We start from the raw sequence: 15,863 nt of genomic DNA, 5'->3' as shown, positions 1-15,863 counted from the left end.
CAGAGTGATGCTCTTTATCCCTGAACACTGAGGGCCAAGGGCCTGCTCCCGGATATGCGGGAGCTGAGGCCCTCCCTCCAGCCTGTGAACCATCCCCTTGCCCAGGGCTGGGCCCTGCTCTCCTTCCATCACCTCCGCAGTGGCTGAGCCCAGTGGCTGGGCAGGAGGGTGGTGGGGGCTTCAGGGCAGCTTTCTCAGACAAGGGCCTGTCCTCCTGGACCCCACGCCCTCCATATTGTGACATTGACCAGGCACAGGCTTGTCCTGAGTGCTCATCACAGGAGGATGGATACGGATGGGATGGTTTTTTTTTTTTTTTTTTTTTTTTTTTTTAAGATGAAGTCTCACTCTGTCACCCAGGCTGGAGTACGGTGGTGCAATCTCAGCTCACACCAACCTACGCCTCCTGGGTTCAAGTGATTCTCCTGCCCCAACCTCCCAAGTAGCTGGGATTACAGGCGCACACCACCATGCCTGGCTAATTTTTGTATTTTTAGTAGAGATGGGGTTTCACCACGTTGGCCAAGCTGTCTTGTACTCTTGACCTCAAGTGATCCACCTGCCTCAGCCTCCCAAAGTGCTGGGATTACAGGTGTGAGCCGCCAGGCCTGGCCAAGGGATGGGGATGGTCCTGTCCTATGCTACCAGCATCACCTGCCTACCCCAACCCCAGTCTCTGCAGACTCAGTGAAGTCAGGTTCCTATTCATAACAGAAAAGAAATCTCAGCCGGGCGTGGTGGCTCATGCCTGTAATCCCAGCACTTTGGGAGGCCGAGGCAGGTGGATCACAGGGTCAGGAGTTCGAGACCATCCTGCCTAACATGGTGAAACCCCGTCTCTTCTAAAAATACAAAAAAATTAGCCAGGCATGGTGGCAGGCGCCTGTAGTCCCAGCTACTCAGGAAGCTGAGGCAGGAGAATGGCATGAACCTGGGAGGTGGAACTTACAATGAGCTGAGATTGCGCCACTGCACTCCAGCCTGGGCGACAGAGCGAGACTCCATCTCAAAAAATAAATAAATAAATAAAATAAAATAAAGAAATCTCAGGCTCCCAGAATCCCAGGCCTGCTATAGACTTTCAAGTTCTCATCTCCTTCCTGAGACTGATGTGTGAAGCCTCACTGCAGGACCCTGAGCAAGGAACCACTGGCTTGTGGTTGATTACTCCTTTGCACAGGGAGCTCATTACCTGTATTGACTCATCCTGCCTCTGGATAGGTCAGATACGAAGTTTTCCTTTGCACTGTATCACACGGACTGCCACGTAGGCAGCCATGATGTCTGCAAAAGTGGCTAGCCAGGGTCCCTCCACCTGACTATGGTCCTAGAAGATTTCAAATCCTCACTGTCACTCAGCTGTCCCTGGGGTCATTCCAGGAGGTCTCCAGTCTCTACGGCCTGACAGCAAGGTTATCCCAGCCCCACCTGGACTAGTGCCCCTGCCCTTAGGCCACCCCTACCCCACATACCAGCCCGGTCAGCTTTTCACGCAGGCCCCGGATGTCATCCTTGAGTTTCTGCTCCTTGATCCGCCACTCAGCCTTGTGCACCTCACGGCTCAGGTCCCTCTCCGGCCCTGGGGAGTGACGATTGGCCTCCAGCAGCAACACCCGCAGTTCATTCAGGCTCCTGGGGGTGAGACAGGCACAGAACCACTGCACTCAGCCCCGGCTCCTCCAGCTCCCACACTCTAGCAATTTGCCAAGTGTCCAGGGGCTGACCAGCTACTATGGCATCTGTGCCACGAGGGGCCACAGTAGACACAATTCAACCAAGCCCAAGAGGGGCCAGGATTTGGGGTTGGAATAGTCCTGAGGACTTGATCTTTCCTAGAATACCGTTTAAAGTTGTTCTGGGGGGAGTGCAAAGCACGGTGGCTCACGCCTGTAATCCCAGCGCTTTGGGAGGCTGAGGTGGGCGGATCATTTGAGTTCAGGAGTTTGAGACAGCCTGGCCAACATGGTGAAACCCCATCTCTACTAAAAATACAAAAATTAGCCAGTCGTGGTGGTGGGAGCCTATAATCTCAGTTACTTGGGCAACTGAGGCAGGAGAATCACTTGAACCTGGGAGGTGGAAGTTGCAGTGAGCCAAGATCGTGCCATTGCACTCCAGCCTGGGCGACAGAGCAAGACTGTCTCAAAAAAATAAATAAACAATAATTTTTTTAAAGAAAAGACAATATATTTGTTTAATTAAAACACACACACACACACACACACACACACAACCCCAAAACATTTACCCCATAAATCTCATGAGGCAAGACATTTTATCTTTGTTTTAAAAATAGAGACAGGGTCTTGCTATGTTTCCCAGGCTCGTCTCAAACTCCTGGCCTCAAGTGATCCTCCCACCTTAGCTTCCCAAAGTGCTGGGATTACAGGTATGAGCCACCATCCCTGGCCAGCAAGACATTTTAAATATCTGATGTCAAATAGGTTTTATTTCCCATGTCACCTCTTAATCAACTGACAGGAGCTACCTGGAGTACTATGATGAGAATGGTCCTGCACATTTGGGGTCTGCAGGAAATAGTGCAGTGATTGATTGGTAATGCCTGCCATGGGCACAGGCAGGAGCACACACACCCCTGTGCCCCAGCCTTTTCCCTTGCCTGCAACTACTACAGAGGGGAAAACTCCCTTACTAGGTGGCCACAGGTAGAGAACAGAGGAAATCTGCTGGCATGGCTCCCTTCCCCTTCCTCTTCCTTCCTGCTATGATGTATGATGTGATGGCTGGACCTTCAGCAGCCACCTTGCAACCATGAGGCAAGGAGCACTCCTAAAGTGTTGGCACTGAGATCTTAAGCTGCTGAACCAACTGCCAGTCACAGCTACCTCCAGATTTCTTGTTATGTAAGAAAAGGAAATCTCTACTAGTTTAATCTGCTGTTTGATGGATGTGACATCACTGTCAACAAAGCATTCCTAGCTGATCTCCCACCTCCATCCTAAGCACTGCAGGAGTGTAGAGAAGCCCACAGTGGCCTGTATCAATCAAGAAAGGCTTCAAGGAAGAGGTGACAATGTGCTAAGCCTTGAAGAATGGACTGGACTTAGCAAAATAACCAAAAAGAAGGTGTCTCTGGCCGGGCATGGTGGCTCATGCCTGTAATCCCAGCACTTTGGGAGGCTGAGGAGGACAGATCACCTGAGGTCAGGAGTTTGAGACCAGCCTGGCCAACATAGCAAAACCCCGTACCTACTAAAAATACAAAAATTAGCTGGATGTGGTAGTGCATGCCTGTAATCCCAGCACTTTGGGAGGCCAAGGCGGGCAGATTACTTGAGGTTAGGAGTCAAGACCAGCCTGTCAATATGGTGAAATCCTGTGTCTACTAAACATACAAGCCGGGCGTGGTGGAGCATGCCTGTATGCCTGTAATTCCAGCTACTTGGGAGGCTGGGGCAGGAGAATTGCTTGAACCCAGGAGGCAGAGGTTGCATTGAGCTAAGATCATGCCACTGCACTCCAGTCTGGGTCACAGAGCAAGACTCCGTCTCAAAAAAAAAAAAAAAAAAAAAAAAAGAAGAAGAAGAAAAAAGAAGGTATCCCAGAAGGGAGGAATCTCATAACTGATGATAGCTGAAGGATGGAAGGAAAACGCTGACAGCAGGGAGATGGGCAAGAGTCCAGGCTCTGGGAAAGAGGAAATGTGGCTTCAGATGACAGGGAAAATTCATAGACAACGGATGAAGACCCAAAACTCCAAGAAGTTCTATCGGACTCAGCAGAGGGGCATCCTGCGGCTGAGAAAGAGCAGAAAGCTTCCTCAGAGAAGGTGAGACCAGGCTGGGCACCAAGAATAACTTATCCACTTAGGATGGGAGACAGAGGAGGGAAGGCAGCCCTGGAACCCTGGCCAGGGGCCTGGCTGATTTGTTCCTACTGGAAAAGGCACAAGCGGCATCTGCAGAGGGCGGTGTTGTTCTGGAAAATTCGCAGATTGCCTCATTGCATCTGTTTCCCTCCTGGGCAGGGCTAGTTTCTAGAAAGGTGCTAGATTTGTAGCAAATGTAGCTAGAGCAACTCGTACTCTGTGTAGAAGGAAAGGAGATAGCGTTTCTTCTTTTACAAAAGGATGTCTATGCTTCAAAGAGATTCCTTTAACTTGGGTTGAAGTGCAAATGCTGGGCCCGCGCAGTGGCTCACGCTTGTACTCCCAGCACTTAGGGAGGCAGAGGCAGGCAAATCATTAGAGGTTAGGAGTTGGAGACCAGCCTGGCCAACATAATGAAACCCTGTCCTTACTAAAAATTAGCCGGGCATGGTGGCAGGCGCCTGTAATCCCAGCTACTCGGGAGGCTGAGGCAGGAGAATCGCTTGAACCCAGGAGGTGGAGGTTGCAGTGACCTGAGATCACGCCACTGCACTCCAGCCTGGGTGACAAAGTAAGACTCCGCCTCAAAAGAAAAAAAAAAAGGGCTGGGGGACCCTGTCCAGGAATTGGGAGTAAGAAAAATAATGAAGGGAAAGTGGGGCCTCCCCAGGAGACTCACGGGGCCCACGACCATCAGAAGGGGGCAGGGGCTCCCAACTATGCTGGGGTGACTGCCATGCCGGAAGTCTGCCCTGTGTTGTCAGGTCTTGCCATTTATTATTTTTTTAATTTTATTTATTATTATGTATTTTTTTTCTTTTCTTTTTGAGACGGAGTCTCGCTCTGTCCCAAGCTAGAGTGCAGTGGCGCGATCTCGGCTCACTGCAAGCTCCGCCTCCCGGGTTTACGCCATTCTTCTGCCTCAGCCTCCCGAGTAGCTGGGACTATAGGCGCCCGCCACTATGCCCGGCTAGTTTTTTGCATTTTTAGTAGAGACGGGGTTTCACCGTGTTAGCCAGGATGGTTTCGATCTCCTGACCTCGTGATCCGCCCGCCTCGGCCCCCCAAAGTGCTGGGATTACAGCCATGAGCCACCGCACCTGGCCAATTTATTATTCTTATTATTATTGAGGCAGAGTTTCACTATTGTTGCCCAGGCTGGAGTGCAATGGCACGACCTCGGCTCACTACAACCTCCGCCTCCTAAGTTCAAGCAATTCTCCTGCCTCAAGTAGCTGGGATTACATGCTGGCTCAGCCACACACTGGCTAATTTTGTATTTTTAGTAGATACAGATTCACCATCGTTGGCCAGGGCTGTCTCGAACTCCTGGCTCAGGTGATCACCTGCCTCGGCCTCCCAAAGTGCGTGGGATTACCAGGCGTGAGCCACCGCACTCGCTTTTATTTACCGACTTTTTTTTTTTTTTTTTTTTTGAGACAGGGAGTCTCGCTCTGTCGCCCAGGTGAGTCGCAGTGGGGCCGGATCTCAGCTCACTGCAAGCTCCGCTCCCGGTTACGCCATTCTCCTGCCTCAGCCTCCCGATAGCTTGACTACAGGCACCCCCACCTCGCCCGGCTTAGCTTTTTGCTAAAATTTTTAGTAGAGACGAGGGTTTCACTTGTTAGCCAGGATGGTTCTAACTCGCTGACCCTCGTGTCCACCCGTCTTGGCCTCCCAAAGTGCTGGGATTACAGGCTTGAGCCACCGCGCCCGGCTATTTACTACTTTTTGAGACAGGGTCTCACTCTGTCGCCCAGTCTGTGGTGTGATCATGGCTCACTGAGCCTCGACCTCCTGGGCCCAAGTAATCCTACTACTGCAGCCTCCTGAGTAGCTGGGACTACTGGCGTGTGCTCCATGCCCAGCTATTTTTCTTTTTTTTTTTTTTTTGTAGAGATGGGGTCTTGCTATGTTGCCCAGGCTGGTCTTGAACTCCTGAGCTCCAGTGATCCTCCGGTCTCCGCCTCCCAAAGTGCTGGGATTTCAGGTGTGAGCCACCATGCCTGGCCAGATCTTCCCATTTTCTAAGGGAATGTGGAGAAATCTGGATTTTTTGTAACATCTGATTTTTATTTTATTTAATTAACTTTTTTTTTTTTTTTTTGGAGACAGTCTCACTCTGTCGCCCAGGCTGGAGTGCAGTGGCACGGTCTCGACTCACTGCAACCTCCGCCTCCCAGGTTCAAGTGACTCTCCGGCGTCAGCCTCCTGAGTAGCTGGGACTACAGGTGTGTACCATTATGCCTGGCTAACTTTTGTATTTTTAGTAGAGATGGGGTTTCACCATGTTGACCAGGCTGGTCTCAAGCTCCTGAGCTCAAGTGATCTGCCCGCCTTGGCCTCCCAGAGTCCTAGGATTACAGGAGTGAAGCATGGCGCCCAGCCCCATCTTCTGATTTTTAAATGTTAGTCTAATTTCTTAAAGGCTCATAGGGACCACACAAACCATGTCCATAGACTGAATCTAGCTCATTGGATGCTAAAGTGTGGTCTGGGGAAATCCCAGTGGATCCCTTAAGACCTTTTCAAGGGATCTATGGCTCAAAACTATTTTCATAATAATAATAAAGCTATTTTCATTACTTCTCTTCAGAGTACGATAGGTTTCTCCTGGGGCTAGTAGACATACTAACCATGATCTGAAAAGGATATTCAAATACTCCTTTCTTTTCTAACTACGTATCTATGTAAGGTCAGATTTTTAGAACATAGTTCAACCAAAAGAGCAAATTGCAAAGATGGAACATGGAAAAAGATGCAAGAATCTAGTTTCTCCTTTTAAGCCCAATATTTAAGGATTTTGCAAAAATTTAAAATAATGCCACTCTTCCCAGCAAATATTTTTTGTTTTGGAAAATAGTTACTTTTTTTTTTTTTTTTTTGAGACGGAGTCTCACTCTGTCACCCAGGGTGGAATGCAATGGCACAATCTCGGCTCACTGCAAGCTCCGCCTCCCGGGTTCAAGCGATTCTCCTGACTCAGCCTCCTGAGTAGCTGGGATTACAGGCACACGCCACCATGCCTGGCTAATGTTTTGTATTTTTAGTAGAGACGGAGTTTTGCCATGTTGGGCAGGCTGGTCTTGAATTCCTGACCTCAGGTGATCTGCCCACCTTGACCTCCCAAAGTGCTGGGATTACAGGCATGAGCCACCCCGCCCTGGCCAGAAAATAGTTACTTTTTATCAAAAGCATGCTACTTATGTTACATGCAATTGGGTTATTATTTTATTTTTTGAGACAGGGTCTTACTGCCACCGCCCAGGCTGGAGTGCAGTAGCGAGACCTTGGCTCACTGCAGCCTTGACTTCCCACCTAAGGTGATCCTCCCACCTCAACCTCCTGAGTAGCTGGGATTACAGGTGTGTGCTACCATGCCCAGCTAAATTTTGTATTTTGGGTAGAGACGGGGTTTTACCAGGCTGGTCTCAAACTCCTTGGCTCAAGTGATCCCCCTGCCTCAGCCTTCTAAAGTGCTGGGATTACAGGAGTGAGCCACCATGCCCAGCCTGGCTTCTTATTTTAAGATGGATTCGTATCTTAAAATATTTCAGTCTTAATTCTAATGTGGTAAATATAGAAAAAACAAAAGGTCTTTGGGGATCCTCAATAATTTTTAGGAGTTTAAAGGGGTCCCTGAGACCAAACATTTTGGGAGGCATTAATCTTTTCTTTCTTTCTTTTTTTTAAGAGATAGGGTTTTGCTCTATGGCCCCAGCTGGAGTGCAGCGGTGCGACATAGCTCACTGCAGCCTGGAACTCCTGGGCTCAAGAGCTCATCCTGCCTCAGCTTCCCAAGTAGTTAGGACCATTGGTGCATACCACCAGGCTTGGCAAAAAACAAACAAACAAAAACAAAAGCTTTATTTTTTTGAGATGGAGTCTTGCTCTGTCACCCAGGCTGGAATGCAGTGGCACGATCTCAGCTCACTGCAGCCTCCTCCTCTTGGGTTCAAGGAATTCTCATGCCCCAGCCTCCCAAGTAGCTGGGACTACAGGCACACACCACTACACCCAGCTAATTTATGTATTTTTAGTAGAAACGGGGTTTCACCATTTTGGCCAGCCTGGTCTTAAACCCCTGACCTCAGGTGATCTGGCTGCCACGGCCTCCCAAAGTGCTGGGATTACAGGCATGAGCCACTGCACCCAGCTTAATTTTATTTATTTATTTATTTTTAGAGATGGGGTCTCACTATGTTGCCCAGGCTAGTCTTGAACTCCTGGGCTCAATCCTCCTGCCTCAGGCTCCCAAAGTGCTGGGATTACAGGCATGAGCCACTGTGCCTGGCCCTACTCTTTTCTGCATGCTCTGCTTGGAGAACCGTGTGGAGGCTTTGGAGACTTTGTCGGAGTTTAGAGGAGAACAGGGTGATTGCTGGTGATCAGCCACCTGGCCCACCAGCTCTGCCCCTCTCTGCCCCGAGATAACATGAGCTAATGTCAAGAAGTGGAGCAAAGGCCAGGGACACAGGGAGGACCCAGCCGGCCCCACGGTCGCCTCACCGCTCCTTCCGCAGCAGCTCCTGGCTGATGAGAACCAGTTGGCCCGAGGCATCGTGAGTCTTCCGGGACACGGTCTCCAGCTCCGCCTCCAGGCGCCGCTTCTCCTTCAGGAGGGCGTCCACCTTCTTCTCGCCCGACTTACACTTGCTCTCCAGTGCTGGGGTCAGCCGGCAGGGAAGGGAGGAAGAGGATTGGGAACACATGAGCTTCTGTCCCACCCAAGGGCAAAGCCCTGGGCAGGATGCTGATTCTCCCAGGGGATGAAGGTGACATATGCCACTGCATAGTTTTGAGGGTTTTTTTTTTAGAGATAGGGTCTTGCTCTGTCACCCAGACTGGAGTGCAGTGGCACAATCATAGCTCATTGCAGCCTCCAACTCCTGGGCTCAAGCCATCCTCCTGCCTCAGCCTCCAGAGTAGCTAGGACCACAGGAGTGCACCACCATACCCGGCAGAGTTTTTTGGAGACAAAGTCTCACTCTGTCACCCAGGCTGGAATGCAGTGGTGCAATCTTGGCTCACTACAACCTCCGTCTCCTGGGTTCAAGCAATTCTCCTGCCTCAACCTCCCAAGTAGCTGGGACTACAGCCATGCGCCACCACACCTGGCTAATTTTTGTATATTTATTAGAGATGGGGTTTCGCCATGTTGGCCAGGCTGGTCTTGAACCCCTGAGCTCAAAAAATCCACTGGACTCAGCCTCCCAAAGTGCTGGAATTACAGATGTGAGCCACGATGTCCGGTCAAATTTTTTTTTTTGAGATGGAATCTTGCTGTTGTCGGCCTGGAAGTGCAATGGCACCATCTTGGCTCACTGCAACCTCTGCCTCCCGGGTTCCAGCAATTATCCTGCCTCAGCCTCCTGAGTAGCTAAGATTGCAGGCACCCACTACCACGCCTGGTTAATTTTTTTTTTTCTGACGGAGTCTCATTCTGCCACCAGGCTGGCATGCAGTGGCACAATCTCTACTTACTGCAACCCCTACCTCCCAGATTCAAGTGACTCTCCTGCCTCAGCCTCCTGAGTAGCTGGGATTACAGGCATGCGCCACCATGCTCAGCTAATTTTTTTTGTATTTTTAGTAGAGATGGGGTTTCACCATGTTGGCCAGGCTGGTCTCAAACTCCTGACTTCAAGTGATCCACCCGCCTAGGCCTCCCAAAGTGTTGGGATTATAGACGTGAGCCACCATGCCCAGGCCCGGCCAAAATTTCTATGTTTTGTAGAAATGAGGCCTCACCATGTTTCATAGGCTGGTCTTCAACCCCTGGCCTCAAGCAATCCTCCCTCCTCGGCCTCCCAAAATGCTGGGATTATAGGCATGAGCACTGCGCATGGCCTCCACTGCATAATTTTAAAAGCACCATTGGTCTGAATTGTCCCTACAAGGCAGGTGGCAAGGGGCCTGAGAGAACAGGTACAATAAACAGATCAGTAATCATCAAGCACAGCAGCCGCTTGGGCTCCTGGTGTGGGGAGCGGGACCACACGTGTGTTTACGCTGTTGCCTGGATGAGGAAAAGCTTCACCTTCACCATGACCTTGGAGGAGTCTGAGGTCCACTGACCTTTTTTGGGACCAATTCTGCCTTGTACTGGGGGATGGACAGAAGTGAGGGTGGCAACCATTTCCGAGAAGGGGGGCTGTCTCATGCCCACCACCACTGGCGTTCTGGTGAACAAGAAGCAGGGCCACGGCTGGGCGTGGTGGCTCACGCCTGTAATCCCAGCACTTTGGGAGGCCGAGGTGGGCGGATCACGAGGTCAGGAGATCGAGAACATCCTGGCTAACATGGTGAAATCTCGTCTCTACCAAAAACACAAAAAAATTAGCCGGGCGTGGTGGTGGGCGCCTGTAGTCCCAGCTACTCAGGAGGCTGAGACAGGAGAATGGCATGAACCTGGGAGGCGAGCTTGCAGTGAGCCTAGATTGCACACTGCACTCCAGCCTGGGTGACAGAGTGAGACTCGGTCTCAAAAAAAAAAAAACAAAAATTAGCTGGGCATGGTGGTGCGTGCCTGTAACCCCAGCTACTCAGGAGGCTGAGGCAGGAGAATTGCTTGAACCCGGGAAATGGAGGTTTCAGTGAACTGAGATGCACCACCGTACTCCAGCCTGGGTGACAGAGTGCGACCCTGTCTCAAAAACAAAAACCAAAAAAGAGAGAGAGAGAAACCAGAAAGTCTTCAGGATCAGCAAGAGGGAACCTGGGATAGAATTTCAGGGTGCAGAGAACACAGAGTGGGCTCTGGGGACAGAATCTGGTGGGGAGGCATTATAGAATGGACTGTGTGTGGGCCACTCACTGCTCCCCAGGTACACGTCTGTCTGGTGCAGGTGACCTGGCCCTAGCCCTTTTCTTTCTTTCTCTCTTTCCTTTCTTTCTTTCTTTGTTTTTTGAGGAGTCTCGCTCTGTTGCCCAGGCTGGAGAGCAGTGGCGCCATCTCAGCTCACTGGGAGCTCCACCTCCCGGGTTCAAGCGATTCTCCTGCCTCAGCCTCCCGAGTAGCTGGGATTACAGGTGTGAGCCACCATACCCGACTAATTTTTGTATTTTTAGTAGAGATGGGGTTTCACCATGTTGGCCAGGCTGGTCTTGAACTCCTGACCTCAGGTGATCTGCCCGCCTCAGCCTCCCAAAGTGCTGGGATTACAGGCATGAGCCACCACGCCCGGCCAGCCCTTTTCTTCTCAAAGCAGAGTCGGGGAGGGGACCCTGAGCCAGGCACTGACCCACTCCATGCTTAATTGGCAACTGAAGTGGCACGGCCCCAGTGAAAGCCCCCCGCATCTGCCCTGCGGGAGGGAGACTTACCACTTACTTGGGCCCTGAGCATCTCCATCTGGGAGGTCAAGGCTGTCACCTCTTTGTCCCTCTTGTTCAGCTTGTCCTGCAGGCCTAGGGGAGAGAGGAGAGAGAAGCATCAATGATCCTGGACCAAAGCAGCAGTGGGTAGGGCTGTGGCCCTCCCATAGAAGCTCTGTGACGGGGTCACACTTGGCCTCCAGGGTCCAAGTTCTTCCTCACTCCAGCCATCTCGCTGGGTAACCCGCCCTGGAGAAGAGGACCTGACACTAGCCGGGCATGGTGGCTCATGCCTGTAATCCCAGCATTTTGGGAGGCTGAGGCCGGCGGATCACCTGAGGTCAGGGGTTCAAGACCAACATGGTAAAACCGCGTCTCTACTAAAAATACAAAAATTAGCTGGGCGTGGTGGCAGGTGCCTGTAATACCAGCTATTAGGGAGGCTGAGGCAGGAGAATCATTTGAATCCGGGAGGCAGAGGCTGTGGTGAGCCGAGATAGTGCCGTTGCACTCCAGCCTGGACAGAGCAAGACTTGGTCTCGAAAAGAAAAAAAAGAAAAAAAGAAAGAGGCCAGGCACGGTGGCTCACGTCTGTAATCCCAGCACTTTGGGAGGCTGAGATCACCTGAGGTTGGGAATTCAAGACCAGCCTGACCAACATGGAGAAACCTTATCTCTACTAAAAATACAAAATTAGCCGGGCGTGGTGGCACATGCCTGTAATCCCAGCTACTTGGGAGGCTGGGGCAGGAGAATCGCTTGAACTTGGGAGGCAGAGGTTGCGGTGAGCCGAGATCACACCATTGCACTCCAGCCTGGACAACAAGAGCGAAACTCTGCCTTAAAAAAAAAAAAAGAAGAAGAGGACCCGACACTATGGTCTTAGATAACCTGTCACAGCCTTAGTCCCCTCAAGTGAAAAACAGGAAGAACAATAACAGTGTCCTAGGTCACCAGTCATGTGTATTCAAGCCTGGGTGCTCCTCACGGCCATAAAGGACAGAATGGATGCCAAGCACCTGGAAACATCTCCACCTTCTGCAAGTTAATTTATAAAGGGAATGCAATACCACTAAAAATACCAACACGATTTTAACTTTTTTCTTTTTTTTGAGACAGGTTCTCATTCTGTTGCTCAGGCTAGAGTGGAGTGATGCAATCACAGCTCACTGTAGCCTCAACCCCCTGGGTTCAAGTGATCCTCCTGCCTCAGCCTCCTGAGTAGCTGGGACCACAGGCATGTGCCACCACATCTGGCTTTTTATTCTTACTTTTTTATTTTTTATTTTTTTGGAGACAGAGTCTCACTCTCCACCCAGGCTGGAGTGCAGTGACGCCGTCTCGGCTCACTGCAACCTCCACCACTCAGGTTCAAGAAATTCTCCTGCCTCAGCCTCCTGAGTAGCTGGGATTACAAGCATGCATCACCACACCTGGCTAACTTTTTTGTGTGTGTGTATTTTTAGTAAAGACAGGGTTTCACCATGTCCTCCAGGCTGGACATGAACTTTTGACCTCAAGTGATCCGCCCACCTCGGCCTCCCAAAGTGCTGGGATTATAGGCGTGAGTCACCGTGCCCAGCCTAATTGTTTATTTTTTGAAGAGACAAGGTCTCACTATGTTTCCCAGGCTGGGGCTGGTGTTGAACTCCTAGGCTCAAGTGATCCTCCTGCCTCAGCCTCCTGAAGTCCTGGGATTACAGTGTGAGCTACTGCGCCCAGCCTGATTTTAAATTTTGGTGGAACTAGATGTGCCGATTCTAAGTCACTTGTTAAAATGAGCAAGAACACCCAAAAGAATTTGGCAGTTTCTCAAAAATTTAAACATGGAATTACCATATGAGGCCAGGTGCGGTGGCTCATGCCTGTTATCCCAGCACTTTGGGAGGCCGAGGCAGGTGGATTGCTTGAGGCCAGGAGTTCAAGACCAGTCTGGCCAATATGGCGAAACCCATCTCTACTAAAAATACAAAAATTAGCCAGGAGTGGTGGCACGCACCTGTAATCCCAGCTACTCGGGAGACTGAGGCAGGAGAATTGCTTGAACCTGGGAGGCAGAGGTTGCAGTGAGCTGAGATTGCGCCACCGCACTCCAGCCTGGGTGACAGAGTGAGACTCCGTCTCAAGAAAAAAAAGAAATCTCATATGACCTAGCATTCTACTCTCCTAGGTATATACCCCAAAGCACTGAAAACAGGCACTTAACAAATACATGCACACCTATGTTCTTAGCAGCATTGTTCACAATAGCTAAAGGGTAGAAACAACCCAAATGCCCATCAACTGAGGAATGGATCAACAAAATGTGGTATGTCCATACAATGGAATATCATTTGGTCACAAAAAAGAATGAGGTTCTTTTTCGTTTTGTTTTGTTTTGTCATTGTTGTTGGTTTGTTGTTGTTGTTGTTGTTGTTTTGAGATGGAGTTTCGTTCTTGTTGCCGAGGCTGAAGTAGAGTGGCACGATCTCCGCTCACCACAACCTCCGCCTCCCAGGTTCAAGCGATTCTCCTGCCTCAGCCTCCCTAGTAGCTGGGATTACACGCATGTGCCACCACACCCGGCTAATTTTGTATTTTTAGTAGAGATGGGGTTTCTCCATGTTGGTCAGGCTGGTCTCAAACTCCCGACCCCAGGTAATCCACCCACCTCGGCCTCCCAAAGTGCTGGAATTACAGGTGTGAGTCACCGCGTCCAGCATTGTTGTTGTTTTTTGAGATGGAGTCTCACTCTGTCACCCAGGCAGGAGTGCAGTGGTGCAATTTCGGCTCACTGCAACCTCTGCCTCCCAGGTTCAAGTGATTCTCTCTGCCTCAGCCTCCTGCATAGCTGGGACTACAGGTGCGCACCACCATGTCCAGATAATTTTTGTATTTTTAGTAGGGACGGGGTTTCACGATGTTGACCGGGCTGGTCTCAAACTCCTGATATGAAATGTTCCAAACAGATAAATCCACAGAGATAGAAAGTAAATTAGTGGTTGTGATGGGCTAGGGAGAGAGAAGGATGGCGAAGCACTGCTAATGGGTGTGGGTTCTCCTTTTGGGGTGATGAGAATGTTTGTTTTTTCTTTATTTCTTTTTCTTTTCTTTTGTAGAGATGGGGTTTCTCAATGTTGTCCAGGCTGGTCTTTAACTCCTGACTTCAAGCAATTCTCCTGCCCGGGCCTCCCAAAGTGCTGGGATTACAGGTGTGAGCCACTGCATCCAGGCCATGAGAATGTTTTGGAAACCAGATAGAAGTGCTGGGTGTAGTACATTGTTGACTGTGCTAAATGCCATTGAAGTGTTTGCTTTAAAATGGCTGATTGTATGCTGTGTTAATTTTTTTTTTTTTTTTTTTTTTGAGACAGAGTCTCGCTCTGTCGCCCAGGCTGGAGTGCAGTGGCCAGATGTCAGCTCACTGCAAGCTCCGCCTCCCGGATTTACACCATTCTCCTGCCTCAACCTCCCGAGTAGCTGGGACTACAGGCGCCCGCCACCTCGCCCGGCTAGTTTTTTGTATTTTTCAGTAGAGATGGGGTTTCACCGTGTTAGCCAGGATGGCCTCGATCTCCTGACCTCGTGATCCGCCCGTCTCGGCCTCCCAAAGTGCTGGGATTACAGGCTTGAGCCACTGCGCCCGGCCAATTTTTTTCATTTGTTAATTTTATAACAAACCTGCACATGTCTATTTTATGTTAATTTCAGCTTAATTTTTAAACAATAGCCAAGAGAATTTTGATAAAGCAGAGAAGAACAAGCCATGCCAGAAATTACCACATAGACAAAGCTTGACTAATTAAAACATTATAGAATTGGCACATAAAGAGAATAACAAGTCATTGGAATAGAACAGAAGTCCAGAAATAGAGTCAATTATATAAGTGAATTTAAAGACAATAAGGTTAGTAATTACAATCAATGAGGGTTGGGGGGAGAAAATGACCATTTTCAAAAACAGCGTTGGGATAAGTGGGTATTTCTTTGGGAAAAAATAAAAATGCATCCTTATTTCACACCTTATATAAGGATGCATTATAGATGGATCAGAGATTTCAGCATAGAAAATAGGACAAAAAAGTACCAGAATAAAGCACTGGATACATTTTTAAAACTAAAAAAGAATTGATTTTTTTTTTTTTTTTTTTTTTTTTTTGTGACAGGGTCTCACTCTGTCGCTCAGCATGATCATAGCTCACTGCAGCCTCCACTTCCTGGGCTCAAGTGATCCTCCCGCCTCACCTTCGCAAGTACCTGGGACTATAGCTGCATGCCACCATACCTGGCTAATATTTTTGGGGGGTATTTTTTGTAGAGACAGAGTCTCAATGTTGCCCAGACTGGTCTTGAACTCCTGGGTTCAAGCAATTCTCCTACCTCAGCCTCCCAAAGTGCTGGGATTACAAGTGTGAGCCACCGTACCTGGCCTGATTTTTAAAATATCTGCACGGCCAACACCACCATAACAAAAAAGTCAAAAAGCAAACAACAAAGGGGGGGGGGAATGTTTGCAATGTCATACATAAAGAGCTTCTAAAAATCAGCAAAAAGATCAATAACCCAATCAGAAAAAATGGTCAAAAGACACAAATAGAAATGCAAATAGAAGCCAGGTGTGGTGGCTCATGCCTGTAATCCCAGCACTTTGGGAGGCCGAGGCAGGCAGATCATGAGGTCAAGAGTATGAGACCAGCCTGGCCAACATAGTGAAATTCTGTCTCTACTAAAAAAAAAA

The 15,863-nt window shown here is 49.6% G+C and overlaps 1 protein-coding gene across 1 annotated transcript in view; it reads right to left on the bottom strand.

Annotated features, from left to right (window-relative positions):
• Positions 1-1,222: 1,222 nt before the first annotated feature.
• CLIP2 (CAP-Gly domain containing linker protein 2) overlaps positions 1,223-15,863 on the bottom strand; it is a 103,453-nt gene continuing 88,812 nt past the window's right edge. Inside the window, exons 13-16 of the mRNA XM_017867328.1 lie at positions 11,156-11,239; positions 8,339-8,495; positions 1,464-1,632; positions 1,223-1,327 (exon numbers count right to left, since the gene is read on the bottom strand). Coding sequence (XP_017722817.1) covers positions 1,223-1,327; positions 1,464-1,632; positions 8,339-8,495; positions 11,156-11,239 — 515 coding nt within the window. The remainder of the gene's footprint in view (positions 1,328-1,463; positions 1,633-8,338; positions 8,496-11,155; positions 11,240-15,863) is intronic.

The sequence above is a fragment of the Rhinopithecus bieti genome, unplaced genomic scaffold (genome assembly GCF_001698545.2).
Source record: "Rhinopithecus bieti isolate Rb0 unplaced genomic scaffold, ASM169854v2 scaffold_3858, whole genome shotgun sequence".
Classification (NCBI taxonomy): Eukaryota; Metazoa; Chordata; class Mammalia; order Primates; family Cercopithecidae; genus Rhinopithecus; species Rhinopithecus bieti.
Note: the sequence above shows the minus strand (reverse complement) of the source record. Positions and strands in the feature narration are given on the sequence as shown.